Source organism: Sparus aurata, chromosome 17 (genome assembly GCF_900880675.1).
Source record: "Sparus aurata chromosome 17, fSpaAur1.1, whole genome shotgun sequence".
In the NCBI taxonomy this organism is placed as follows: Eukaryota; Metazoa; Chordata; class Actinopteri; order Spariformes; family Sparidae; genus Sparus; species Sparus aurata.
This window is the reverse complement of record NC_044203.1, coordinates 27,360,330-27,384,627: the sequence shown is the minus strand read 5'-3', so window position 1 is coordinate 27,384,627 and position 24,298 is coordinate 27,360,330. Positions and strand designations below refer to the sequence as shown.

Below are 24,298 nucleotides of genomic sequence, written 5' to 3'. Positions count from 1 at the left end.
TTTTATGACTAAACAAACAAAATAAACAAACTCTAAATGTTCACAACTGAATTAACTGAATAAACAAACTGACCCTAAAGGAAAACACACTTTCATACTGTTTACTTTGTTAAATTTTGGCGGACCCTGCCACCTTTCTAGCTTCAAACAGAGCTCTGGGGACGTTATATTGGTCTAAGAAACAACCATATTCGGATATTTAAAAATACATATATCTGAGTTGTTATCATTACATCATTAATATTGTAAATAGTAAAATTCTAGTTTAAATTTCTTCTCCAAAACTATATAGTGCCCCTTTAACCACAGTGTGAAGAGGTTGCCTTCTTTCTACCGGCATCTAAAAAATGCCTCCAAAGAAAAAATAGGAAAAGGAAATTTCTCTCAAGTTGAAATGTTAACAAAAAGGTTTAAGAAATGGTATATTCACTCAAATAATCCACACAGGATACATAAAACAGTTGAAATGCAATTTATTTACAAAAATGCAGATAAGTGTCGACAGTTACACGGGTACACATAATGCTACATGCAAAATCACATTTGATATAACGAATTGCATAATTCACTAGCTATTCTTTTCTTTGCTGTCTGCATAAAAGGTAGGCCTGCTACAGGAATAAACAAATAACTTCCACACATCATCAACAAAAGGAAAATGCTGTATGGGCCAGAATTCTTCATGTCTTGTTACGGCGTAATTTCTCCATTCCTGACACGGACTTCTCGGGCCATCCTGCACGTCTCACAAAGCCCGCAGCAAAATGTCATCAAGGCGTCATTTATTATTGTTCCCTATGGGTAAAAGATTGCAACAAAATCAGAACACTGAACACTGACCCTGGGTGAGGAAATGTTCTGCAGTTAGGGGTTTCTCAACAACAGCAACACCCAACACTTCCTATGTTCATGAAATCTCTCTTTCATAAGAGTCAAGTTATTGAAAAACATATCAGTCTTCCTGTATGAGACTGAATTGACTTCAGATGTTGCATCTAAAAAAGAATGAAAAAGGGTACTCCAGAGAGTAGGAATATGCAATTAGGACACGAGCAGCTCACCTGAATACCATAGGTCAGTCTCATATGAGTCCTCACGGCTGTCATGCCTCCTGGCAAACAACCCAAACAGCAGTTTTCTCCATATTTACTTGCTGTGTAGCAGCTCAATGCAAACGGACAGAAAAAACCAAGAGCACCTGCACAACAGAGGAGGATTATTTCACTGTGCACTTTTGAAAGAGAAAAAAATGAAAATAAATGTGAAAGTGCGGCCGTCTTTAGCAAATATGTATAATGTCAAATTAAAGCATTATGAACTGTACTCACAGACAAAGATATCACTGCAGCAGGAGCACAGGCCGGTGCTCCACTCTCCTGTTTGGACATTTGTCCCATAGCCGCCTGCGCCTGGTTGATGGGTGACCACTGGGTTCGACATTTTGAGCTACTGGATCTGCTTGTTTTTGATTTAGCTGCCTTGTTAAAGAACCATTCAGCTGTGGAAAAGCAGAAAAAAAAGAGAAAGGAATGAATATTTCTGACACAATTGCTGTCACGTTTTGTCACATGTACTTAAATGTGATGCTTTGGATTTCCTGAGTAGGAAATGTCACAGTTTTTTTTACTTTCCATAGAGACATTCAAAGGTCGGCCTTTAACTCAAATATTCCGGCGCTCTCCATTGGAGAATATCTCTAAAACATAACATGAAAGTGTTCTTCATACAGTCCAATTATCATTCATGAATCACCCTGGAAAGCCTGTTATATGACCGACTTTACATGGATTTATTCATTGACAAAGAACCAGACATAAAAAACAGACTCATTTCTGAGCTTTGAGAGATTTTGTGATCTACAAGCTGATTAACTGATAACTGTTTTGCATGGTTCTTAATCAGAAATGTACTTTTATTTGCAAGAATATTGCCTCTCAACGCTTCCATCTATCAGTGTTGCTCAGAAAATACCTTTTGTCTAGGTGCACGTGTTTTCGAAAATAGTCAAACTAGACTTGGAAAAATAAAATTGAAAAAGAACGCCATATTGGAATTTGACCTTTTTAGGTATTTCTGTCTGTATATAGTCTACAGTCAATAAGGACAACACTAGACCACAAGACCGGTATATAAAAGTAAGTTAATGAGGCTGAAAGGTCCCCATAGTCATGTGTGGATGGTCAGACCATGAACAAACTGCAAGCTTTTGTAAACGTCTACATATGCAATATGTAAACTTTTTATATACAAAGACTTTGGAGGTATTACCTCACCTGAAGTGCAAAAGAGTATGTGAAGTTATCTTGTATCAGTGCCGTCGAATGCACAACTTTTATAAAATATGAACGTTTTGCAAATACATTTTAAGAGCAATATCAGAGTAACAATCTTGTAAATGAATGTTGAAGCTAACCTTCTGTGAGAGGGAGAAAAAAAAGCTGTCACACTTACCAGAAGAGTCTGTCAGTGTGCTCTCCTCCTGATCAGAGCGACAAGCTGCACACCACACAGGAAGCCGTGACGAGCATGAGCTGTACAACACTGGTTTGCCAACAGACTGCTGTTTCTGAGGATGACAAAGATCTGTGATGATTCACTGACAAACTTCAGACCATTAATGAGAACCGTTACCTTGCTTTGATGCCGATGGTGGGTCTGATCTCAGACAGCTGTAGATCCGTGCATACATATATCTGTTGTCAGAGGTGAAGGCTTCCTTTTTAAATTGTTTTCCCCCTATCTCCTATTAGATCAGTACAGTTCAAAGGAACTCGCGCAACAGTTGTCAGAGTCTTTTTCTAGACGATGCTTTCATAGAACAGCCACATGTGCACCAGTCCCTCTTTTGTCTCACAGCTTGACACAGTTTTTAATCAACCGACATGTCACCACTGTTTGTAAAAAACGAAGAGTGGATGTACACAAGAGTTGAACAAATGCAGAACCTCATGAAGCAGCAGACTTGTTATCTTATTGAGGGAAACAAAGTGTTCGTATGAATGTTCCCCGGGCTGTTTTTGTTAGTTTTCAGAGAATCAGGTGATGCATAACCTAAAATATTAATGTAAATTCAACAGACAAGATGCGGTTTTATTGAAATTGAATATTGTTAATGTGGCTCATTACTGGGGCCACAGATTATGGTGGTGCTTTACTAGATCTCTCATTTTTCATATTGCAATATAATGCAGCTCCCCCACCTGTACGGCCTCTAAAAAAATCATCTGATTTATGAACACCTCTCTGGCAGTCAATTAAAATATGAACAAGGAGAAGAACTCCCACACAAGTGTCTCTCCTATTCATCTGAACACAACCTCCGGGCCTGTCGAGCATCCAGCGTTGTAAATCAATTAATATTTCAGCATGAAGTGAGACAGTGCGCGGGAGTTCTCCCCATTGTTTCCAAGTTGCACCTTCCTCCAACACACCTGTCGCGTATTCATTTCTTCCATAAGTCAACGAAAAAGGTATCTTTATAACATTCGCAAATGTCTTTGCAGTGGATTCGTCAGATTGTTTCTTTTTCTCCACAAACACTTGGGCCTCAGGCCAATCAAACATGTCGCAATATCACCAGAAACTACTAAAGATAACGAAGAGTGTTGGTATAATGGGAATTTCTGCACTAAACAGTACAGAAACAGTCTAGTCCTGATATTGAAACTGCTTAAAATGTAACATTACTCAATAGCACGCTTTGACTGTTTGATGAGATTGATAAATTATTTTACGTCACAAAATGTGCCTTCCACTGCTGATGGAAAAATACCAGTTCTGACATCATGGCCAGATTTGCAACACTGTGGACATGCTAAGCCCACAGAGAGCTGAGCAGCAGAGGTTTCCTGCCACAAGAGCCACTGCTAAGTCTTTTAAGCTGCAGCTCATCATGGACAACTCAGCCGTTTTGCTTTTCTGTGTCCTAATCATCTGGTAATTTGAGTTTTCTTATTTCTGTTAATACCTTGGACAAGTGATATCAATGGTCACCTAAGACGTTCTGTGCAGATAAATAAATAAAAAATAAATAAAAGTCTTATATTTCTGCAAAAATAACTTTCCAAAGTCCATTTGAATACAACTTTCTGACACATTTTATTTCCATTAACTTCAGACATCAACTTGAAAGCAAAAGCAAACGTTGTACGATGGCATGAAAAAGGGTTTGTCCACATGTCCCATCACATCATCTGAAGGTGTAACAGTGAAGATGTCAGTTAAGACAGGCATCTGGGATCACTTGCTGTAATGTCATGTACAGGTTACTGTCTTTAATTTGTCTCAACGGCTTTTGTCTCGGCTGCCTCGGATAAGCTTTGCTTCATCTTCAGCCTCTGCTCTGCTTTCTGCTTCTGCACTTCTTTGAAGACCTGTGAAAACACAGTCACCGCGTGTCAGTGGAGGCACAGAAATCACACCTTCACCATGTTAGTCAGTTAGTCACTTTAACCTACAGCATGCCTGGGAAACGATCTCAGACACCGCATGAACTACTGCTTCACTAGTGTGGAATCATTGTCTTGTAAAAGTTCTTTAGATATGAATCTCAAATTGATACCATTGTCATACACTGCCAATGAAAAAAAAAAAAACACACAAACATATAATATATATATTATGTTATATATACATTTATACACACAAACATGTATATAAATAGAGTAATGTGGTCATTTGTTTGCTACCTTAATACAGAAGGCCTTCTTGGCCAGCCAGCGACGAGTGGCCCGTCTGTAGTACTCTGGAGGGAAGGTGTAGGTGATGCCTAGCTGCTCGCACACCTTCTCAAAGGCGTCATAGCGAACCAACCTCAGGTTTTTCAATAGCTTTTTCCTTTGGTCAATGGCCATGAGCATTCGCCTCTTGTTAGCTTTGTCCTGACATGGGGAAAAAACACATAAAAGAATGGAGTTGGACTACAGATGTGAGATGTTAAAGCCCAGTTTATACATGAGCCAGGCTTATGATGAAAAAGCTTCAACAGTTGCAACCTCTACTTCGTATCTATGTCAATTTTAGCAAAAATGTGTGAAGTATGATGTAACATGGAAATTTCCGACCATGTCTGTGACTACGCATGTTCTCATTTCATGTGGGGGAGTAACACAGGATATCCTGTAGCACACGCATAACTCACACCAGAGGAAGGCAGAGAGGAAATGCGGGGAGACGTAATCATACATGAAATAGCGAGTGGTGCAAATTGACTGGCCTATGACACGTCACGTCATCTAAGATTATCATATAAAACCTGTCTAAAGAAGTACGAAGTGTTCCTGTTCAGCTGGCGAAGGAGAAAAATGTCAGTCACCTTGTGATGTTTTAGCAAGTGCTCCTGAAGGTTGCGGATTCTTGTAGTCAACACGGCCACTGAAAAAAGATGACAACGTTGATATACGCTGTATCTAATCTTTGTACGACAGCGAAAACATTATGTGCAGCATTACAAAAAAGCAGCTCACCCTGGACTTCCACTGAGCTGTGGTCGTTCTCGTCCCTCTGGACTTTGGCGATCAGCTGTTCCTTTTTCAGCCGTAGCTTTTCACTCTGAAGACGTGAACAGAGAGTATTAAATAATAATACCAGTTATGACTCAGCTTTCTGAAAGTGGCACGGCAGTGTACATTTGAACAACCGCAATCATAATCATCAAAAGCATTGGTTAAAAACAATTGGTGCATTGGTTAAAAAAAAAAGCAGACACGACAAGGTGATCGGTGAGGACACGAGAACTCACATGACTCGCCAACTCCAACGAAAGAAGTCTTTTGACAACATCGTCTGTCCTATTAACACAAAATATACTTGTGTTAGATGAATAAATCTATGAATGCAGCGTACATTTTTTTTAAAATAGTAATTTCTTGTATAGGGCTGTATATATATGTATGTTTACGTTTGAGCGAGGGGTACAGCTGCGTAATCCATCTTGATTGCTGTTGGAGGGAGGTCACTGAGCTGGCTCACAGGGCCTGGAAAGAAACACAATGTTTGGATGAAGAGGAAAATAAAAAAATCAAATAAAAATACAAATAAAAAATCCCAAATATGTTTTGGTGACAATCCAGCTTCATCACACACCTGTCTTCCTCATCTTTGTACCCCGGGCATAATGTCTCACTGGTGGTGGAACAGCGAAACATCCAGCAACTGAGAAGAGAGGGGAAAAATATCTTGACATGTGTCGTGAGGGGGCACAAAAAACCCCAAAACAATTAGAACACAGAGATGGTAGCTATCACAGCAGTGAACTAATGTTGATGACAAAGCAAACATCACATTTGTTCAACTCACAACAAACTGGCTCGACGAAGGATAAGTGGTTGCAGTGAAGTATTTTGAAACTTCACATGATGGTGAAGTCACTACAGGACTGAATCAAGACATCCGTCACAGTTTTGAGAAATGCATGTGGTGACCTTCTCAAAGCTGGTTTGTATGTCAAGATGTTTCACAGGGAAATCTTTGGCCCACAAATGACACCACTGACATAATGAGGCCAAAACTTTTCCGAACAATATAACTTTGAAATCAGAGACACCCACAGATGGCGATTGATTAAGTGGTGAATCTGTAATGATACCGACTACCATCGCATTTAGAGCTGCAAGAATTAGTTTATTAGTCTATGGATTGGTGAGTCGATCGAAGGAAAATTGCCAACTACTTTGAAAATCGATGACTCGTTTAAGTCATCAAAATGTCAAATATCCACTGGTTACAGCTTCTTCAATGTAAGGATTTCTTAGCCATATATGTTGGTAAATAAAAAGTCTCTGGGCTTTGGACTGTTGATTTGACAAAGGAAGCAATCTGATGATGTCACTTCAGGCTCCTGAAAGTTCTCGCTAGGGGCATTTTTCACAATTGTTTGACATTTGTGGGGAAACTCTCTCATGGAAAGTTGCAGGCGTGTTGGAAAGTGCCGCTGCAATCCTGAGAAATCAAACATGTATTAATTCCACTGAAAACATCAGTTGAATCAGTAAATTGTGATGCTGAGCTACTGCAGTGTGCAGGACCTTCTTTTCTCAAGACTGCAGTGGCACTTTCCAACACGCCCGCAACAGAGTTAGTTTAATGTGTGAATATCTTCTTTGACTGACATGTTACAGATTAAATCAAATGATTAATCATGAAAATTATCAGCAGCATTATCGTAACATGATATCGTCACGTCATAACATTTTGGACTTCTAACCCAGAAACATAACACCACCACATCGAACGAGATGTTCATGAGGCTTTTGAGAACTTTCTTTGGACAGAAACCTCACTTAGTTCTGATCAGAAGTGAGGTCCGAAACATCAGCAGTAAATGTTATTTGTTAGCACCAATGGGATGATTCGTCGTCTCCACAGCTGAACGTGGAACATATCTACTCTGTTCTGAGAAGAAACGATAAAACGAAAGTTTAAGCTGCATGATTGAAGAGCACAGCCAACATAATCTGTGTGACACAGCTGTTCCAGTTAAAACACAACTATTGATATACCAGATTGTGAGTCGATTGTGGTTTTCAGTATCAGCATCATCAAAACAACAAATGATGTTGTTTCCTTTAAAGCTCCTTGTAAGTTTTTATATTTCTAGTGATTTACTGTCTATCGGCTTGTACTGTTTATTTATCTTTAATTTCCTAAAATTAGTCTGTAGTCCCAACAGATATCGGGCTAAAAGCTATGACATTTGATTCAACATTTCCAAGCATTCGTCACAAAGTTGAGGAGAGAAGTGGTCGGCAAGAAGTGGTCGGCAAGAAGAAGTCAACTGACTCCAAGGCGTGCCTGACGATAAAGGGGCGATGCTTTTGTGGTTGTTAGTGAGCTGAGAAAAGAATGCAGCAGTGTGAAAACAAGTCATCACCTAGACTTGTTTGGGGGGGCAGCTCTAGATGCCCCTCATACAGAGATCAGATTGAACAGACAAAGATATTCTCAGAAACTACTAGGGAAGTTGATACAAACCTCCTTCATAGATTTATATTGGGTTGAGGGTATTTATCTACCCGATTTTGTTAAATCCTTGCATTCCATGTAAAGCTCTTTGTAACTCTGTTTTTAAAAGGTGCTTCATAAGAAACTCAAAATCAGTAAGGGAGACTAAGATATTGCTGCATATGTGCATGGATAAAGCAATAAAGGCCAGATGAAATGTGTCAAATTATTTTTGGGGACCAAAAATATCCACAAAACACAACATAAAAAATTCAGATATGTCACAGAATAAACAATCCAGTGAAACACTAAAATATCCCAATAACCATAACTTTTTCTGAGTAGTGTGAATAACGTTATTATTATCATAACAATGGCCTTGTTGGTGTAATGTTTATAATAATTGTTTAACTGTTGTTGTTTTTTTTAACCTTACTGCTTCTAATGCTTTTGATCTACTGCTGGGCTAACTTATGTATTAGACTCTTTCTCCTGTGTAGGTTTACTTACTAGATTGATTACTTTGTTCTTTTGGGACTCCACCTTTCTTTTTACTGTACTACTTCATTTCCACAGTAACTCTGGTCTAACTATTGTTTATTGAATCTTTCTTTGATTTGCAGTCACTACCATTGAGTTTGCCGTCGAATCATGCTGTCACAGGTGCTTCCAGTATAAACCTCGGCTCCTTGTCTCCAGCCTTTACTGGAGGGGTGTTTAGCTCCTGCAGCAAAGCCAAAGTGAAGGTAGACCACAAGAGGTCTCCATTCACATTTATAATAATTTTGGAAGAAACTGGTTTGGAGTTTGTGGAGCCTAACTTTTTATTTTTCTTAACCTTTGGTCAACCCTCAATGATATAAATTAAGTAAAAGTATCATTAAGTAATAATATAAATACTACAACTCCTTTTGGCTTTAGGGAAATTAACTTGCAACTAAACGCAAATCTAAGTATTAGAGCATGACCAATATTCAGTTTTGGGGGCCGACATCATTTTAGTGAACATTTAAATATTGTTATTTTGACAGATATGCACTTTTTTACAATGATCCCTCAGTAGTGGTTATCAAACACTTGTGGCACAGACATATAATGAAGACACGATATTAAGTGTATTTTCTAAAATGACATTAGGGCACCGAAACAGCACTCTCGATGAGAATTTAAAGTTAAAATAATTTCAACCCTTTTCATATTGGTACCTATTGGACAACATATACACGGATTAGCTATATCTGATATGCCAATATATTGATCAGGGTCTACCAATAATAGGTGATAATTCTCAGTCTTTTCATAGGATTACACAAGCAGTCCTGGGATGCCAATTTGTAGGCTAGGTTGTCAAGGCTAAACTGAACTACACTATGGTTAACACTCTTATCCAATGAGATGTTATAATGCTGGTAGGAGGTCTGTATCAGAGTCATTAGCTGTATTTGTTTATGTGCCACATTTTTCCTCAAACGTGTTAGCTAGCGTGCAGCTCTCTGTCAACACTGTTGGTGTTAGCTAGCTAATGATGCTCTTGCTAGCAGTCGACAGACAGGCTTTGTTAGGGACTGTTATCAGCCTATAATCATATACACATATATATATCAATATTAGCCAGCTATTTTCTGAACACATCTGGCCAGCTATCCTGGGTTCTTCCAGTCGCGTACACTTACCACAGCTAACTCTCTGCCCTGCTAGTAACGCCGAGCTACATGCCCAGGGTTTCGCCGACAGAGCGGAGCACAAAGCGCCGCTTTCCCGCAAAACACCGGCCGACGTCTTCAGAACAGTTCGCCGAGCAATGTTTGCCAACATGGCTGTCAGGAGAGCTACCAAGGCGGAATATGAACTGCCTAAAAGCGATGAAAATGTGACAGTTAATCACACTCGACCCCTACAAGAGGCTCGCCATTTTGACTAGACCAAACTAGCTGAGAGCGGATGGGGGAGCAGGGTTTTTTTCTTTCTTAGGCTGTGCTGACGATCCCAGAACACATCGATGGGCTAGACTGCAAGGGGACGAAAAACAAAACCTGGCTTTAGATTGTTTGTGTATACACCTGCTTTCTTTCTTTCTTTCTTTCTTTCTTTCTTTCTTTCTTTATTATTTTAATAACCAAATAATAATATTTACTATATCTGAGAGTGTTTTTTGCAAAGTGTGGTGTAAATGAAAAAACCTAACTCATAGCAATATGTTATTAAATCAAAAATACTAATTCAGTTATGATTTGTCAGTTAAAAGTTAACAGGGACTCTATTAAAGACACTGACGTATATTGAGCACCATCTTAGAAAAGCAAATCAGTATGAAGGGGAACTGATAATAAATACTTAGGTATTTTTAATCAAACAAAAACTCCCGGAATCCAATTAATTTAGACTCTTAAAAAATCATCTTCTTACTTCATCACATGGATAAAGCAGTTGGTTTACAGTGAAAGTGAGTGAATAATTGTAATAAAATTAAGCGTCCCTTCTTTGATTTGGATTGCCAAAATGTGTCTAACAGAGTCATTTTACATGCATTTGTTTAAAACTCGAAATTGTAAGTTCTGCTTCCATTTTAAATAATAGAGAACACCCTTTTTAGGAAAGCATAAAAGTTACATACCAAATTTAGAGGCTGTGGGAGATGACTGATATTTGTTCGTCAAACAAAACAGAAATATAGTACTTTTGAGAGAGTTCACAAATAATCTTCAACAATTTTTTTCTGTAGTTAAAAAAGTTTATTTTTTAAAGAGGTGACATATCTACAAAGTGTGGTACATATAACAGAAAAAGCATGGGCATCATAATCATTTCATATCAGACTGATTTTAGGATTGAATCTAGCAAGTTTTTACAGCTGTGCAGGATCAACTTCTTACAATTGGCTCATTACAAAAAAAACCCTCAGATCTACATGAACATCTTTCAAAGCGTTTACTCTTAAAATCAGCAAAGTACTTTTAGTCTTTTTCATCATTCATGGCTAATGCTCGGAGAAAAGGAAAGTCATTCCACAGAATGGGAGGATCCGCTGCTTCTTCTGGCACACAATCATCGCACGGCCCAAAAAAACATTGCCCCTTTGTCATCCCACCCGTTGCCATGTTCTGGTAGCACTTTGGAGTGAAGGATTCTTCAGACTCCAAGAGGGGCTGCGTGGACTCAGAGCGCAGATACACGTGTGGTGTTTTAGCCGTAGGGCTGCTGCATGGACCGTTGAAGATCACAGTGGAGTAAGTGACGGAGTCGCTGTTCGAACCAGAGTAGCCAGGGGTGAAGGGTGAACCACAGATGGACTCTCCCAGGTCGCTCGTGTCCTCTGCATTGCTCAACCATGGGTCATCGTCCTCTTTACCTGGCTTCACAGGCAGGTCTAGGAAGCTGAGGTGGGACAGGTACATCGGATTGGGCTCCTCACTGTCTGAGCCAAGATGGGTATCCTGAAAAAGGAAAATAAATTAGGCATCAATGTTTTGAATTCGTAAATGACAATTTAGGGTTTGACCAATAATGATTATTAGTAAGACCAATAAGTGATATTTTGAAATTTGGATTGTTTTTTTCTATCATAAACTAAACAGATATTAATTTAAGGTCCACCCCAAAATTTAATTGTTAAATCTGAATGGAAAGTCAGGGGAAGTTTTCGTAGTCCACAAAACATTTCTGGAGGGTATAAATAATGTCTTTTCAAATTAATGTGGCATCTTGGGCCTTCTAGAGACTTGAGTTATGCCGGATGAGCTGCATTGAGTCATTTTATGTTTTCTTTCCTGTTGTTTTATTGTCTTTTAAAACCAGTCCCCATCGACCGTCGCCCCAGGAGAATACCGAAACGCTGGTTCACGCTGTGAAGCTCAAGAAATGTTTTGTGGGCTACGAAACTTAGATAATACACAGATAATGACCACATTTTCATCCGTGGGTTAACCTAACATTTAACTACTTTAGCAAAGCTTGGCTAATATGCACATCCAGCATCAGCACAAGACAGCACAAGCATAGCGTTCAGGTAGGAACGCTGGTTGTTTCTGCCCTCTGGTGGTCGGTAGTATAAGTAACTCCTGTCTATGCAGTGAAAATGGGGACAATAACAGATAAATATGGACAGTTGTCCCACACTGCAACAAATTATATAGTAATGTGTACATTTATAAGATGATTGACATTTTAAAGTAATGCAAATACACTTTGAGAGGAGTAACTAGTAGCTGATTACTCATTTTACTTGCATACCACTGGTGATTTGATGCACTGTGGATATAAAAATACTGATTATTGCAGCTGTGACTTAAAGGGGGTTATTGCATAAAAGCATTCTATCTCGAACAGGTTAATTCTCCACACCTGTGTTGATTGTGACGTCCATCTCTTGATGCTGCTATTAGCCGGATCTGGAACAGCTGGCCAGAAACGCCCCTTCAGCCTGCAAAAAGAAAGAAAAATGTTTTAAGAAAAAAGAAATACATCACAGTGTAGAGAGACGATGTGGCGATGATCTTACCGTCTGTGGTTCGAGAAACAAGTCATCACTGTGACGATAATCAGCAACGACAGTGCAACACCAGAGGCTGTCACAATCATCACAACTGAAACCGCATCTAAGAAGAGAGAAACACGCACTCTGAATAAATGATCTCCTGTGGGGAATACACACTTTGTTCATCCCTCTGTCTTACTTCAAGGAAAGCTAAATGATGATACCAACCTAAAGGCTCGATTCCAAAATGAATCGTTGACCCGTTCAGGCTCCCACCAGATGTGCTAACCATCAAAAAAGCTTCATACGGAGACTCAGTGCTGAGGTCTTTCAGGACCACCCTCCTCTCCTCTGGATCGGCGTTCACAACTGAAGGGAAAAGTCAGACATCAGATGGCATCAAGTGCAAGACAGATACATGTAAGAACGGTTAATTTTCGGCCTTTTACCTACCGCTTACGGGTCCGTTTTCGTTCCGGTAGAAGACCTTGTAGCTCTGAATGATCCCGTTCTGTTGGTCTAGCGGCAGTTCATCCCAGGTGAGCTCAATGCGCAACTGCCAGGTCTTTTTAACTCGTATTTTTGGAACCATGGATGGCGCTTTAAAAGGAAATGCCATCGTGAGTGATTAATGCGACCATAGGGGGGCTATTATGCTCATAAAATTCGAGGGGTCTAAAATTAGAGGTTGTTGTGTGCTGTACACACCATAAACCCCCCCCCTGAGGCACATTTTTAGTTTGTGATATTGAGCTATAATAGTAAAAGTGACTTGACATGATGTGAGACCTTTAAGCCAGCAAATATAATTATTCATGTCTATCCACAAGATGGCATTATTCCATCATGGATCAGCTGTTTCTAATAGATTGCACAATACATTTTTTTCACCCCCGGCAAACTCTTTTACCACTTCTTCAAAGTTAAGTCCCGAGCTCTCGCACCTCTGCCTGCTCTTTGTGCGATCCTCTTCATGTCTTTGGTGACTTACCCTTTTGTCTCGAGTAGGCATTAGCAGTCTGAGGAAGGCCTATCCCATCCTTAAACCTTGGATACACAGAGATCCCATAGGGCTTGTAGGGCTCAAAGCTGCCTATTGATGAGAGTGAAGAGGTTAGAATGAATCAGCGCCCGTAAGCTCCTAACAGTGTGTACAGCCAGGTCGTGAGCAGGAAAGAAGAAGACGTTGCATGAGAGGGAATTATCGTGGTAAGAGATGAAGTCAAATAATAAGGGCACGGAGCTGAAAGCCTGCTTTACAAATACTATAAAGAATACCTGTGATAAGAAGGCTGGTCTGGTTTCTGGCTGTTATTTCGAACTGTGTGAGAGAGAGGTCACTGTCTAACAGAGGTGTCCAAACCACCACAAAACCAGTGAGACCGGAAGAGTCCAGGCTGCTCCACCGGACCAGCAGGGATCTGTTATCATGCGGAACGGCGGAGACGTCTGATATCACCGCACGAGCTACAGACACAAGACACAACAACAGGTTTTTATAAGACGTAACCCCCCACAGGCCTGTCAGATGATCTCAGGTACCCCTTCATCATAACACACACATGTTCCAGATGTGTTCATTTGAATTAATTTCAAACTAGATGTTATGTAAACCTGCTTTAGGGAACTTTTTACACGTTATGACACAGTCCTAATTCAATACTGATGCCTCTTCTGACCTACAAAAGCAAAAAAGACAATAAGTGAGATGACTAGTTATTTTAGGCATTCTTGCATGTTAATTGGTTGGATTCTGACTTATTCTGATTGAATAAGGCACTCATTTAAAAGATTTAATTAATTAAAAGAAAGAGGACAATAACTAAGGATAAAACTAAGTTTACTTTTACTATAGGAGGCGGGGGTCGTTCTGTTTTCAGCCACAGGGGCCGCCAGAATCAACAATATGAAAGATCCTTGTTGCAGCTTTAAGTATTAATTATTTACAAGTGGATATAAAAGTGGAAATTACATTTTTTAAATACAATTTAACTGTTTGGGAATTGCAAAAGCTGGAAACCATTTATCCACTACTTTTGTTGTTCTATTTTAACAGTTTATCTTTGACTTTTACTAATCATTTCAGTAAATCATCCATTACCTTCAGCAAACTATTTAATTCCCTCTGTTCTCTTGCTCTCTCTAGTTGCCACACACTAATTTGCAATTAAGACACATTAAAACGGCTCAATTGATTATTCCAGCGAACTCAATATGTTGATACATTTCATCATTTATTTCGCTGCTTGATATCTGCAACCTCACCAGTGGATGCTGCTAAATTATACAAATTGGACCTAGGTATGCACGATAGGGATTTGTCTTCAGCCGATACCAATAACTGATAATGACCTACTTCTCATGGCCGCTATCAATAATGTTACGAATGATTACACATTTTTGCATTTTATAAAGAAGTTTCTAACCTGTAGTTTGCACACACCTGATGGCAAGACATCCTAAGACACAGTGAGCAGAAGTGGATGATTTAATCTTGCTAGCTCGAGTAGATATCTTATGTTAAAAGTCGTAGACATTTTCCCTGCACTGTGGAACATGTATTGCAAATTAAAGTTGTGTTGTCTTCCTCTAAAACCGTATAAAATGTCTATATGGCTCCACCCAGGTGCAGCAGTGTGACGTCATGAGCGTGACAACAGTGTTCTGTGCTTGTTCTTCTTCTCCGTGGCGCGTTGCAAACCAGCTTTAGAGGAACATGCTGCCACCTGCTGTGCCGGAGCATCAGCGCTGCGCTTTTTTTAGGAAACTAAAGTAATTTGGCTTCACGTTATTGACACCATTTATTGCCTGTGATTTCACAGATACCGTCACACGTTTCCCAATAATTTATCGAACCAATAAACATCGTTCATCCCACTCTTCTAACGATCGCACCTGAGCCATTTTCTAAACCTGTCTAAGTAGGTTTAAGCGTGTCAATTTTTACCTTTAGGTAGGAGAATCCGAACTTCAGTGGGGGTGGACCTCCCTGCCGCATTCACAGCGCTCAGATACACTTTATTTGCCCTCCTGGGAGCCTGGAAAGTACAGTATTTCTCTGTCGTAGAGCACACCTTCCCCTTTTCACCTGGCAGTTTTTGGGCCGAGACAACATACGACACATTTCGGCTGTTGGCACGGAATTGTTTCGATGGCTACAAAAAAAAAAGGTAAGAAGTTATTTTAAAGGTTGAACCTCCCACACTCTCAACCATAGTCGTATAAGAAGATACACCAGCCTGTGACAGGTGTCAAACAAGCATGTGTGATGAGTGTTACCTTCCAGAACAAGTGTATGCCGAGTTGTTTTTGCAGGTGATCCTCTGATACCTTCATCCACCAGTCGAGACGTCCAGCGGGAGCTGAAGAGGAAGAGACAGCTGTCAGGTTGGCAGCTTGGCAGAGGCCTGCACTTTTCTTCTCACCATTTAAAAAAAATACAACTTTTCTACACAAGACAGGTCTATGGATTCACTGTCAGAGTGTGCGGCTGAACTCAATACATCAATTCAGCCTGTGCTATAGAGCAAAGCAATGGGAGATGTAGAACATGACATTAGCATATATTGAAAAGACCAGGAAATGGAAGAAAAGGCAATAGATTGGAAAATGTTAGAGTGACTGATTGTGTCACTGAATTGATCTCAGCCCCACCGCTCTCCAAGGTGACTCCAGACTGGTTGCTGCTCCATTCACTCCAGGGGCTCTGATGGTATCTGACTCTAATCTGGGCCAGATACTGAGTCCCATGGAGTAGACGACACTGGTCCACGGGTCTGCTCGGTCTTATCCAGCTCACCAGGATCTAACACAACCCACACAGATATGACTCCTGGCACACAGACTACAATCTTCTAGCAGGTCATAATACTGTACGGTCGCTTATATCTGGAATGACGTGTACTCACTGGATGGTCACTCCATTCGCTGCTGTCAGCAGTCTTAAGACGGACTTCCAAGTTCAGACGGCAGCTACGCATCCAGGACTGGTGCTGAGATAACCGCCAGCTCAGTTTTAGGCAGCCGTTCTTCTTAGGCACCGCTTCGAGCTTCGTAATCGCTGGTGGGTCGAATTTAGCTGAAATAAAAAAGCAGTAACTTGGATGTCTTTATTCATTTAAAGTTCACCCAAGATTTAACTCAAGCTTTTGTTTCTCACGTGTTGCCATTCCAGCAGCAGTTTATTTTTCTGAAAAAAAAAACACTCAAGGATCTTTGATAAATCCAAATGGTGATTTAACAACACTTAAAGCTGGTCTGAATGTATTTCATGAATATGCCCTTGCCTACAAAATTAAACACATTTTTGTGCTATTTTGCATGTACACCATTTCCAGATCCAAACAGACACAGTGGACATCAATCCTCATTCGACTGAAACAAAATTAAAAAGCTTTATCAATTGAGGTGGTTATATTTACATCCATATTGATGTTGCATTGTATCGTAATTTTTCTGTACAAGGGACAAAATATATGTTGCAAATTGGTAAAACTTAAAACATCTTCTATTATGCCGTGTATGTAGTTTTTTTTCATCCAGGTGGTTAGAAGGACAACAACTCTGGAGATACCTTGAACGCAACAGTCAGGTCTGTTGGCAAGATCTTCTGGGTTTTCAAAAGGTTGTAATATTTATGTGTTGAAAAGACTAATTCTGAGCTTTTTTAATGAAATTTGATGGTGCTACGTGAGAGGGACACACTCTGGCCCTGTGCATTATTAAATGATAATAGAAGGTTGGACTAAAAAACCATTGCACTCCTGTAACACTGTCGGACTCACAGCTGATTTTAAAAAAGATTTCATTTTGTGCACGCATTATTACATGCCTACATTACCCACCATGCAACTTGAACTTTGACCTCCGTCAATGTAGCGTATGTAGCTTTGAGATACTAGCCTTGAGCAGAGATGAGGAGCTGGTTACCTCCGCTACAACCCAAGCTGACTCAAGGGGGCATCATCTGAGGGAATGTATATGACTTCAAGGAGCTGATGGGTAATACTCCCCAAGACCAGTAAACCATTCTTGTTGAGTTCAGGGCAATTAACAAATCTTATTATATTCAGGAAAGTGGCTGCTCAGTTGCATTTTAATGGAAGTTACTTCATGTCCACGATAAAAACAGTTTTCTTGATTTCTCACCTGCACTGATGGGTTCCATAGTGATGGGTACTGAGGTCGCTTCTCCGAGTTCATTCACCGCCTTCACGCATATTTTCATTTCTGAGAACAGGACGAAGTCAGAGCGAGGGATGGTATAGCGATGGACTCCCGGAAGCAGCTTGTAGCTGTAGTTCTTGTTTAGATCCCTGAAATGTTGAAATCATAACGTGGGAAACGCTGTTGTGAAACCACTAAGACATATTTTGTAAATGACACTTTTGACCTTGGCTTTCTGGTAAAGGGAATTACCATATCTCGGTGTGGAGGGTGTACTCTGTGAGCAGGTGGGTTTCCTGCTGCCCCGGGTCCCAGCTGCAGGTCAGGGTGTTGGGGTAGGTGAGGTTTGTCTGACAGCTGAGGTTTTGTGGCGCTTCTGGTGGATCTGGAGATAAAAGAAAAAAGTTGAGGAGGGTTTTTTTGTGGAGTTGCTGAAAGTTGAAAGTGCTCTTTGTTCATTATTTACACCCATGTTTTTCCACTGGAGTTGCAAAGTCAGGTTCAAAGTTACACCGGACCAGCATGTTTGCATCATATGGAATTAATCTGCAGTTTCTAACACAGGGTTTGGCTTATGATTGAAATCTGTGTATTAAACTTTGTATTAAAGGGGCACTACATAGTTTTGGAGAAGAAATTCAAACTCAGAATTATACTAGTTACAATATTAATGATGTAATAATACAAACTTTTTGTGCTATAACTGAATAAACAAGCTGTTCTCAGAGGAAAATAAGGTCCCCAGAACACTGTTTGAAGCTAGAAATGTGGCAGGGTCCGCCAAATGTAAACAAAGTAAATCAGTATGAAACTGCGTTGTGCTTTAAGGTCAGTTTATTTATTCAGTTATGAAAAAGAAAAGAGTTTGTTTATTTAGTTAGTTAAGGCATGAAAATATCACTTGATAATTCACTTTTCTCTTGTGATTAGAATTTCTTCCTCAAAGTGGAAGTGCAGTAACAAATACATGGGAGGAAAACTTTAAAATTAAATATCTAACTTTACTTTAGTTTTCTGTGAATATATTTGCAGTTTTTTTCAAAATAGTTTCCTCAACGAACTGAATCTGCAAAGAAAATCTGGAAACTGAAAAAGTGCAGCTTGTCTCTTGCCGTGACGTTTCGATCTATTCTGCTTCGAACACACGTATCCATCGACGGTATATGAACATTAAAATAGGCCAGATGTCTTCGATGGGTGGACAAAAAATGTTACCAGCACCTTTTTAAGCTAATCAAGATGTTCAGTAATGAAGTTTTATTTCCACATTTTGTTTGCTCAACCCAACACATTGAATGTTCCTCTTTTCTCAAACGTGTCATTGTTTTCTGTTTTGGTTTGGACTGTTGGGACGTAAAGGAGCCATAAAGACAACCCTGATTTGATTAAAAACATGCACGAGAGAATTGAAATCCTTTCTCACATCCGGCTCTGATCTCCACTCCTCCTAAGACCTGAGCGGGAGAGGCCTGGACACAGCAGGTGAGGGACGCCCTGGTGTGATTGAAGCTCGGTATTACCACCTCGGACACCCTGCTGCTCTGATTGGCCGCGGGGATGCTGGGGAGGAGGCGATCCTCGAGGCGCCACTCTATGTGGACGTCCTGTCCGACGAAAGCAGGGCAGTCCTCTCTGATGACGCAGGTGGCCGTCACAGGTGACCCCAGGGGCACCACAGAGCTGGATGTATTGAGCTTTGCGCACGGCTGTATGTCGTCCTCTAACAATGAGAATACATTTCCAGTCATTTATAAATGATTACTGATGTAAAAAAAAAAGCCTCGTGTTCTGTTCGGACAGAATCTCCGAGGCGAAAGGAAGAAAACTGTGTAATAACAATTGTCTTTATAAGGTATTTTTCATTTGAGATGTGCTATTACCCGGCTCACCGTTTCTGGCTCCATTCACCAGCGCCACCAGCATGACAATCACTGACACCCGTGTGGATATCATGACGATAAAACCTGTTAGGAAAATGCATTATTCTCAAATTACAAACTCTCACGGCCTATCAAAAACAAATATTTGTATTGCCGCTCCTTCCCCCGGCGACACGCTTCATTGTGTGAGGTGAGCTGTTGACAGTTGATAACGCTTAGTTGCTTCAAAACACATCATCATCATCATCCCCCCCCCCCCCCCCCCCCCCCCCCCCCCCCCTTTTTGGAGTGCTTGGGACGGCCGCCTGATGTGAGCAAGAGTGCGATCCCCATAATACATAATATTTCAATATAAACAGACAGCCGGAGAATGCATCCGCCGTTTGCCTGACACAATAGCGGAGAGGAGTGTGCGGTGTTGTCTGCGTTAGAGCATGTGCAGAACAAAAACCGCAAAACACCGACACGCTGAATGCATAAACACCGTGCCAGCTTGGGTCCACATTTACGCAACGTGACTACACACAGGATGTGACATTCAAAGCTCTGCTGGCTGTTGCAAAATCAAATTTTAAACTCTCTGCAGATGAAATAAACACGTCTCCCCCTGTATCATTCTATCAGAGGGATAAAACTCCCTCTGAACAGACAGGAAATTGTTGTAATTGCCGGTCCTCCGTAGCTGATTGGTGATGTACACACTGAGCGGAAGAAGAGCTCGAGAGTTGAGCAGATGGGAGCAACCTCTCCGGCATATTGCACTTCTGATATTAAGTCAACAGCCCGCCCTCTTAAATTCCAGACTCAGTTGGGACCTCGCACCACAAGCGCAGGTGTTATGGAAAATGAATTTTTCGAGGACTTTTTGTTTATTCTAATACTCACCATTACACGACCGCGAGAGGTTTAAGATTCACTCCTGGCTCATGGAGCAGCAATAAGGGGGCACAGGCATGCCTTCACAGCATACAGAGGCTCATCATGTCTGTCGTCCAGAAGTGAAAAGAAGACCACTGTCCTCTGAAAAAAACAAACACAAGATAAATGAAAAAGAGCAGATTTTAAAACCAGTAATATATTGCAAGCCGTCCATCATTTGAACCACACATCACACAGTGTTGAAACTAAACTAAATACATGACAAGTTTGGATTTCCCTTTCCCAGCCTACACATGTGGAAACAAATCTTGGGCTTCAGAAAAGATCACCGCTCATCTTGTCTTCCTTAGATGTAGAAGAGATAAGTAATGGCGTCATAATTCATACATGAGACATGTTAATTTGCTCCTGAAACACCGATATTCTCAGTATAAGAGACTGAAGCACTCAGCGAGATCTTTTCATCTCGACCGTTGCTCTCCATGAATGTTTGATGACATCATAATAAATGATTTACTATATGTTGAACATATGAAAGACTTGTAGGCACAAGTCATGCTCCTGTCGTCACCGTAACATGTTATACTGACACGAAGCAGGACATGAATCTGGCACACGTGTTTTATCATTTGGCGTGATAAACCGCAGATATGCAGGTGTTTAGGGTTAGGGTTAGGGTTAGGGTTATGCAGGTGCAGGTGTTTGCAGGTGTTTATTTCAAATTTCACAACTCATTTTTCCAAACGAAACATCTACACTCTTTGCTAAGATCAAAACATTCAACTCAGTGATTTTTCTTCTGGTTCCTGGTTCTAAACAGCGAAGGGTTACGGTTATTTGTAGATTTACTAAAGATAAATACACACTTATGATTTATAATAAACGACTGCTAAAACAATCATCGCAGAAATTGATGATGAAAGTAATCTTGAGTGACAGCTGATTAATGGCATAACAAGCGAGGATAACGGGTAGAACGTGTCAATTCTAACATCAGAAGTGCAATTTCATATATGGAATGAGCTCACATTTATGAATTGATTCAATAATCATAATAAAAACCTTTACTTCTTATAGCACCCGTCATACAGCTGGTTTAGCTTAAAGTGCTTTACAATACAAAAAAAAAGGCAAATCAAAACAATAAAACAATAAAAAATGGAAAAGGTAAGAATAAATGTTGACAAAAGAAGTTTTCATTAGTTGTTAAAAAATTGTTCAGAGAGCTTGTATCACCTAAAGCATCAGGTAGGGGGTCCCATAGTTCAGGTGCATGTTTAGGTCAGGCTGAATTATGAGGTTGAACACATTCTTCCAACTCATGGGAGTTAATAAATGCTGCCAAGAAGTCAGCAGGGAGGAAAGTTCTCATGTGTTTGCTGACAGTGTGGCGGATGACTCGTTTACCCTTCTCCACCAGAGATACATTTCGCACACACTCACACACACGCACACACACACGCACACTGGTACATGTGAGCACACAACCATACGTAGAGCGCACAACAAAGCCAGTAACTGAGACCGCAATGGGTTGAGAAACTTTCCTGTGGTCTCGTGACACCCGGTTCTCGGTCTCTCCCTCACTGAATCTGGGTGAGAAACTGTGAAAAATCTGAAGCCTTTTTTTTTTTTTTTTCACTTCCTCAGTGCCAAAACAAGTTGGCATCATCTATCTTTTATTTTTTTTTTTTTTTATCAACAGGCTTCACCTTATGTTTTCAAAAGCGAAAAAAAGGAACAAATTGAGATGATTTGTTCTGAGATTTCCATTAATTTCGCTTCCAAGTGTTTTTTTCTCGGTCTGAAGCGACTCCTCGGGGCTGAAATTTAATGCCTGGACTGTCAAATTGCAGGCGACCTCATCAGACGAGGAGGTGTTACTTTAATAATTCGTAACTATCACTCAAGCTCAGTCAGATCGCCGCGTTCGGTCGGCGGTAACCTGCTATTTGGAGAAAGTCTGTGTAGGAGCGATGCGAGAGAAATGGGATTCCTCACTGTTTTCTTATCAGCTGCTTGCATAAAGACCTCCATTTTCCCTCCGCTGCTTTCCCTTTTGAGAATTTCTGCGCACTACTAAGAGGTAATTTCCCGCGGCTCTGAATAAAAGCCAGTGGAGGGAACGAGACGGCGAGGGAGGGAGAGATGTGCTGTTAAAAATCTGGAGTGTATTTTTTGTCAACAAACACAATTTGACACAGTATAAATATCTGTTTTCAGCGTTTTTGCCCAATTGTGTTCCTAATGACTGGATCCATTTATGTGCCTCAGCGGGGTCTCAGTGGCAATCTTGCTATGGCCACCGTATGTTTCCTTTCCCGTTGCTGTTGGAGGTTGCCAAACGCCCACTTTCATGATTTGGCAACATCCTCGACACGAAGAGCAATGACAAACACGCCACTGTTTCCCCTTTCTTGGTCCCACTTCTCACACAAAGAACTTTGCCTCATAAGGACAATAAGGAATTTAGAAAAGCATTTAAGAAGGTACATTTCTTTGAATTCGGACACGTAGACATCACAGATGTTCCTTCAAGCTCGGACCAAGTGACCCCCTGTGTCAGCAGTTGTAAAAGTCCACGAAACTAAAAAAGGAGGAATGAAATCGGTTTCACATCCTCTTTTATCTTCGAGGACGGCCAGAACAAAAACATGTTTTCCATAGCTTCAATATGCTAACATCACGTCCATAGCTACAAGGTCACCATTTGGAAGAATGTCACAATGACACAACAGCTGACGAAACTCACAAAATGATTGATTGATAGTGATTGATGAAGCTGAAAAAAAAAAAAAAAACAGTGCCATATGTTTTCTAAAATTTCCTTTTAAACCTCTTTGATACATTTTAATTAGACACAGTTGGAGCTTAAAACTTCAAGTAGCTTTACTGTTCAAAAAAATGGATGATCTAATCTTATCCTCCTCTTTAAACACATTTAAAGATCCTCCGCATCTGTAGCATTTTCATGTCCTCTACATCTGTAGTTTGTTCATGTACTGGCATTAACAGACAGGAAACTACAAAGGACGATGAGAGACACAAGCACAATACAGAGCAGCAACATTTAAAAAAAAATAAAAAATGATTAAGCGAGTGTTTTAAATAAAATCAAGTGGAGCGGTCCATGAGTTGGACCAGGATTGCATCTCTCCGGCCTGAACCCGTGTCATCCAGATACAAGTTTTGTGAAGTTTCCCTTTTCAATCTGGCACAAGTACCAAAAAATGAAAGGACCGGCAAATCTCTTGATGTGAAGATAAAGGAGAGCCATCAGAGGGGCTTGCCACTCACCACACAGGCAGCTGCAGCGGACCCAGAAAGACGAGAGGCTCTCATCAGCACTGATAGCTACTAGATGAAACGGTGTGGCTCAAAGCAGCTCAGATTGGAGGACATATGTGAGTGTTAGCCAAGCAGCCACGGCAGCAGCAGCAGCAGCAGCAACGTCCTTGTTTTGAATTTGTGAAACTTCACTATTTTCAGGAAGAAACGCATGACTGATGGGGCCCAGTTCTGGGAAAGAAATGCGGGGTGTTCAATTTCTCGAAAAGAAAGAAAGGAGGGTGAATAGTTCAATTAAAAACAACCAAATGTGGCACTAACGCAATCATTCTTTACAGGGGACATTTATTTATAGTCACAACACCTTTGTGATTGTTGATGGACTGTTAATTGTCATTACGAGGGCAGTTAGGTATGACCAAAATATCCCAATATAGGATATATATCCAGATAACAACACATATTACAATTTAGCACAGAGTCTGTACATTTAAGGAGTACGTAGTTTTTATGAAATAACCATATAGGTAGGCCTATTTCACGGGATTTTGAATTACATGCAAATGACAAGTAAATAGTACTCACACTCTGTACACATATTTGATGATTTACCTCCTTTTATTCAGAACCTTTGTGCAAATATTCAATTAAGCATGTCACAAATATTAAT

The 24,298-nt window shown here is 40.4% G+C and overlaps 3 protein-coding genes across 4 annotated transcripts; all 3 read right to left on the bottom strand.

The window, feature by feature from the left end:
* Positions 1 to 449: 449 nt before the first annotated feature.
* On the bottom strand, positions 450 to 2,582 carry LOC115566804 (cornifelin homolog). The gene is made up of 4 exons (XM_030392803.1): positions 2,452 to 2,582; positions 1,329 to 1,498; positions 1,062 to 1,198; positions 450 to 795 (listed from the first exon to the last, which is right to left on the bottom strand). The coding sequence occupies exons 2-4, from the start codon at positions 1,438 to 1,440 to the stop codon at positions 691 to 693; spliced, it is 354 nt and encodes a 117-aa protein (XP_030248663.1). The 5' UTR covers positions 1,441 to 1,498; positions 2,452 to 2,582; the 3' UTR covers positions 450 to 690.
* Positions 2,583 to 4,073: 1,491 nt separating this feature from the next.
* Positions 4,074 to 9,893, bottom strand: mrps15 (mitochondrial ribosomal protein S15). The gene is made up of 8 exons (XM_030392494.1): positions 9,615 to 9,893; positions 6,085 to 6,153; positions 5,900 to 5,975; positions 5,741 to 5,789; positions 5,466 to 5,550; positions 5,315 to 5,373; positions 4,689 to 4,880; positions 4,074 to 4,373 (listed from the first exon to the last, which is right to left on the bottom strand). The coding sequence occupies exons 1-8, from the start codon at positions 9,754 to 9,756 to the stop codon at positions 4,275 to 4,277; spliced, it is 771 nt and encodes a 256-aa protein (XP_030248354.1). The 5' UTR covers positions 9,757 to 9,893; the 3' UTR covers positions 4,074 to 4,274.
* Positions 9,894 to 10,658: 765 nt separating this feature from the next.
* On the bottom strand, positions 10,659 to 23,789 carry csf3r (colony stimulating factor 3 receptor). 2 transcript variants are annotated; one of them, XM_030395215.1, is made up of 17 exons: positions 23,638 to 23,789; positions 20,347 to 20,481; positions 19,462 to 19,545; positions 19,005 to 19,301; positions 17,834 to 17,966; positions 17,564 to 17,730; positions 16,324 to 16,493; positions 16,070 to 16,220; positions 15,695 to 15,777; positions 15,363 to 15,570; positions 13,694 to 13,882; positions 13,407 to 13,508; positions 12,869 to 13,015; positions 12,644 to 12,784; positions 12,440 to 12,536; positions 12,283 to 12,361; positions 10,659 to 11,375 (listed from the first exon to the last, which is right to left on the bottom strand). In XM_030395215.1, exons 3-17 carry the CDS (start codon positions 19,532 to 19,534, stop codon positions 10,896 to 10,898), a joined length of 2,517 nt encoding a protein of 838 aa, XP_030251075.1. In that variant the 5' UTR covers positions 19,535 to 19,545; positions 20,347 to 20,481; positions 23,638 to 23,789; the 3' UTR covers positions 10,659 to 10,895. The 2 variants fall into 2 exon arrangements, with proteins under 2 accessions (XP_030251075.1, XP_030251076.1); XM_030395216.1 differs by having other exon boundaries at positions 10,896 to 11,375; positions 19,471 to 19,545.
* Positions 23,790 to 24,298: the final 509 nt, after the last annotated feature.

Excerpts from the sequence above, each read along its gene's own strand:
- csf3r (XM_030395215.1), bottom strand. The coding sequence starts at position 19,534 with ATGATATCCACACGGGTGTCAGTGATTGTCATGCTGGTGGCGCTGGTG. Across the intron at positions 16,494-17,563 it reads TATGGAACCCATCAGTGCAG|CTAAATTCGACCCACCAGCG; the intron begins GTGAGAAATCAA and ends TTTTTATTTCAG. Across the intron at positions 12,785-12,868 it reads CGAAAACGGACCCGTAAGCG|TTGTGAACGCCGATCCAGAG; the intron begins GTAGGTAAAAGG and ends TTTTCCCTTCAG.
- mrps15 (XM_030392494.1), bottom strand. The coding sequence starts at position 9,756 with ATGTTGGCAAACATTGCTCGGCGAACTGTTCTGAAGACGTCGGCCGGT. Across the intron at positions 5,374-5,465 it reads CAGCTCAGTGGAAGTCCAGG|TGGCCGTGTTGACTACAAGA; the intron begins GTGAGCTGCTTT and ends ATCTTTTTTCAG. Across the intron at positions 4,374-4,688 it reads AGAAGGCCTTCTGTATTAAG|GTCTTCAAAGAAGTGCAGAA; the intron begins GTAGCAAACAAA and ends GTGTTTTCACAG.
- LOC115566804 (XM_030392803.1), bottom strand. The coding sequence starts at position 1,440 with ATGTCGAACCCAGTGGTCACCCATCAACCAGGCGCAGGCGGCTATGGG. Across the intron at positions 1,199-1,328 it reads CTGCAGTGATATCTTTGTCT|GTGCTCTTGGTTTTTTCTGT; the intron begins GTGAGTACAGTT and ends TCTGTTGTGCAG. Across the intron at positions 796-1,061 it reads GACTGACCTATGGTATTCAG|GGAACAATAATAAATGACGC; the intron begins GTGAGCTGCTCG and ends TTTTACCCATAG.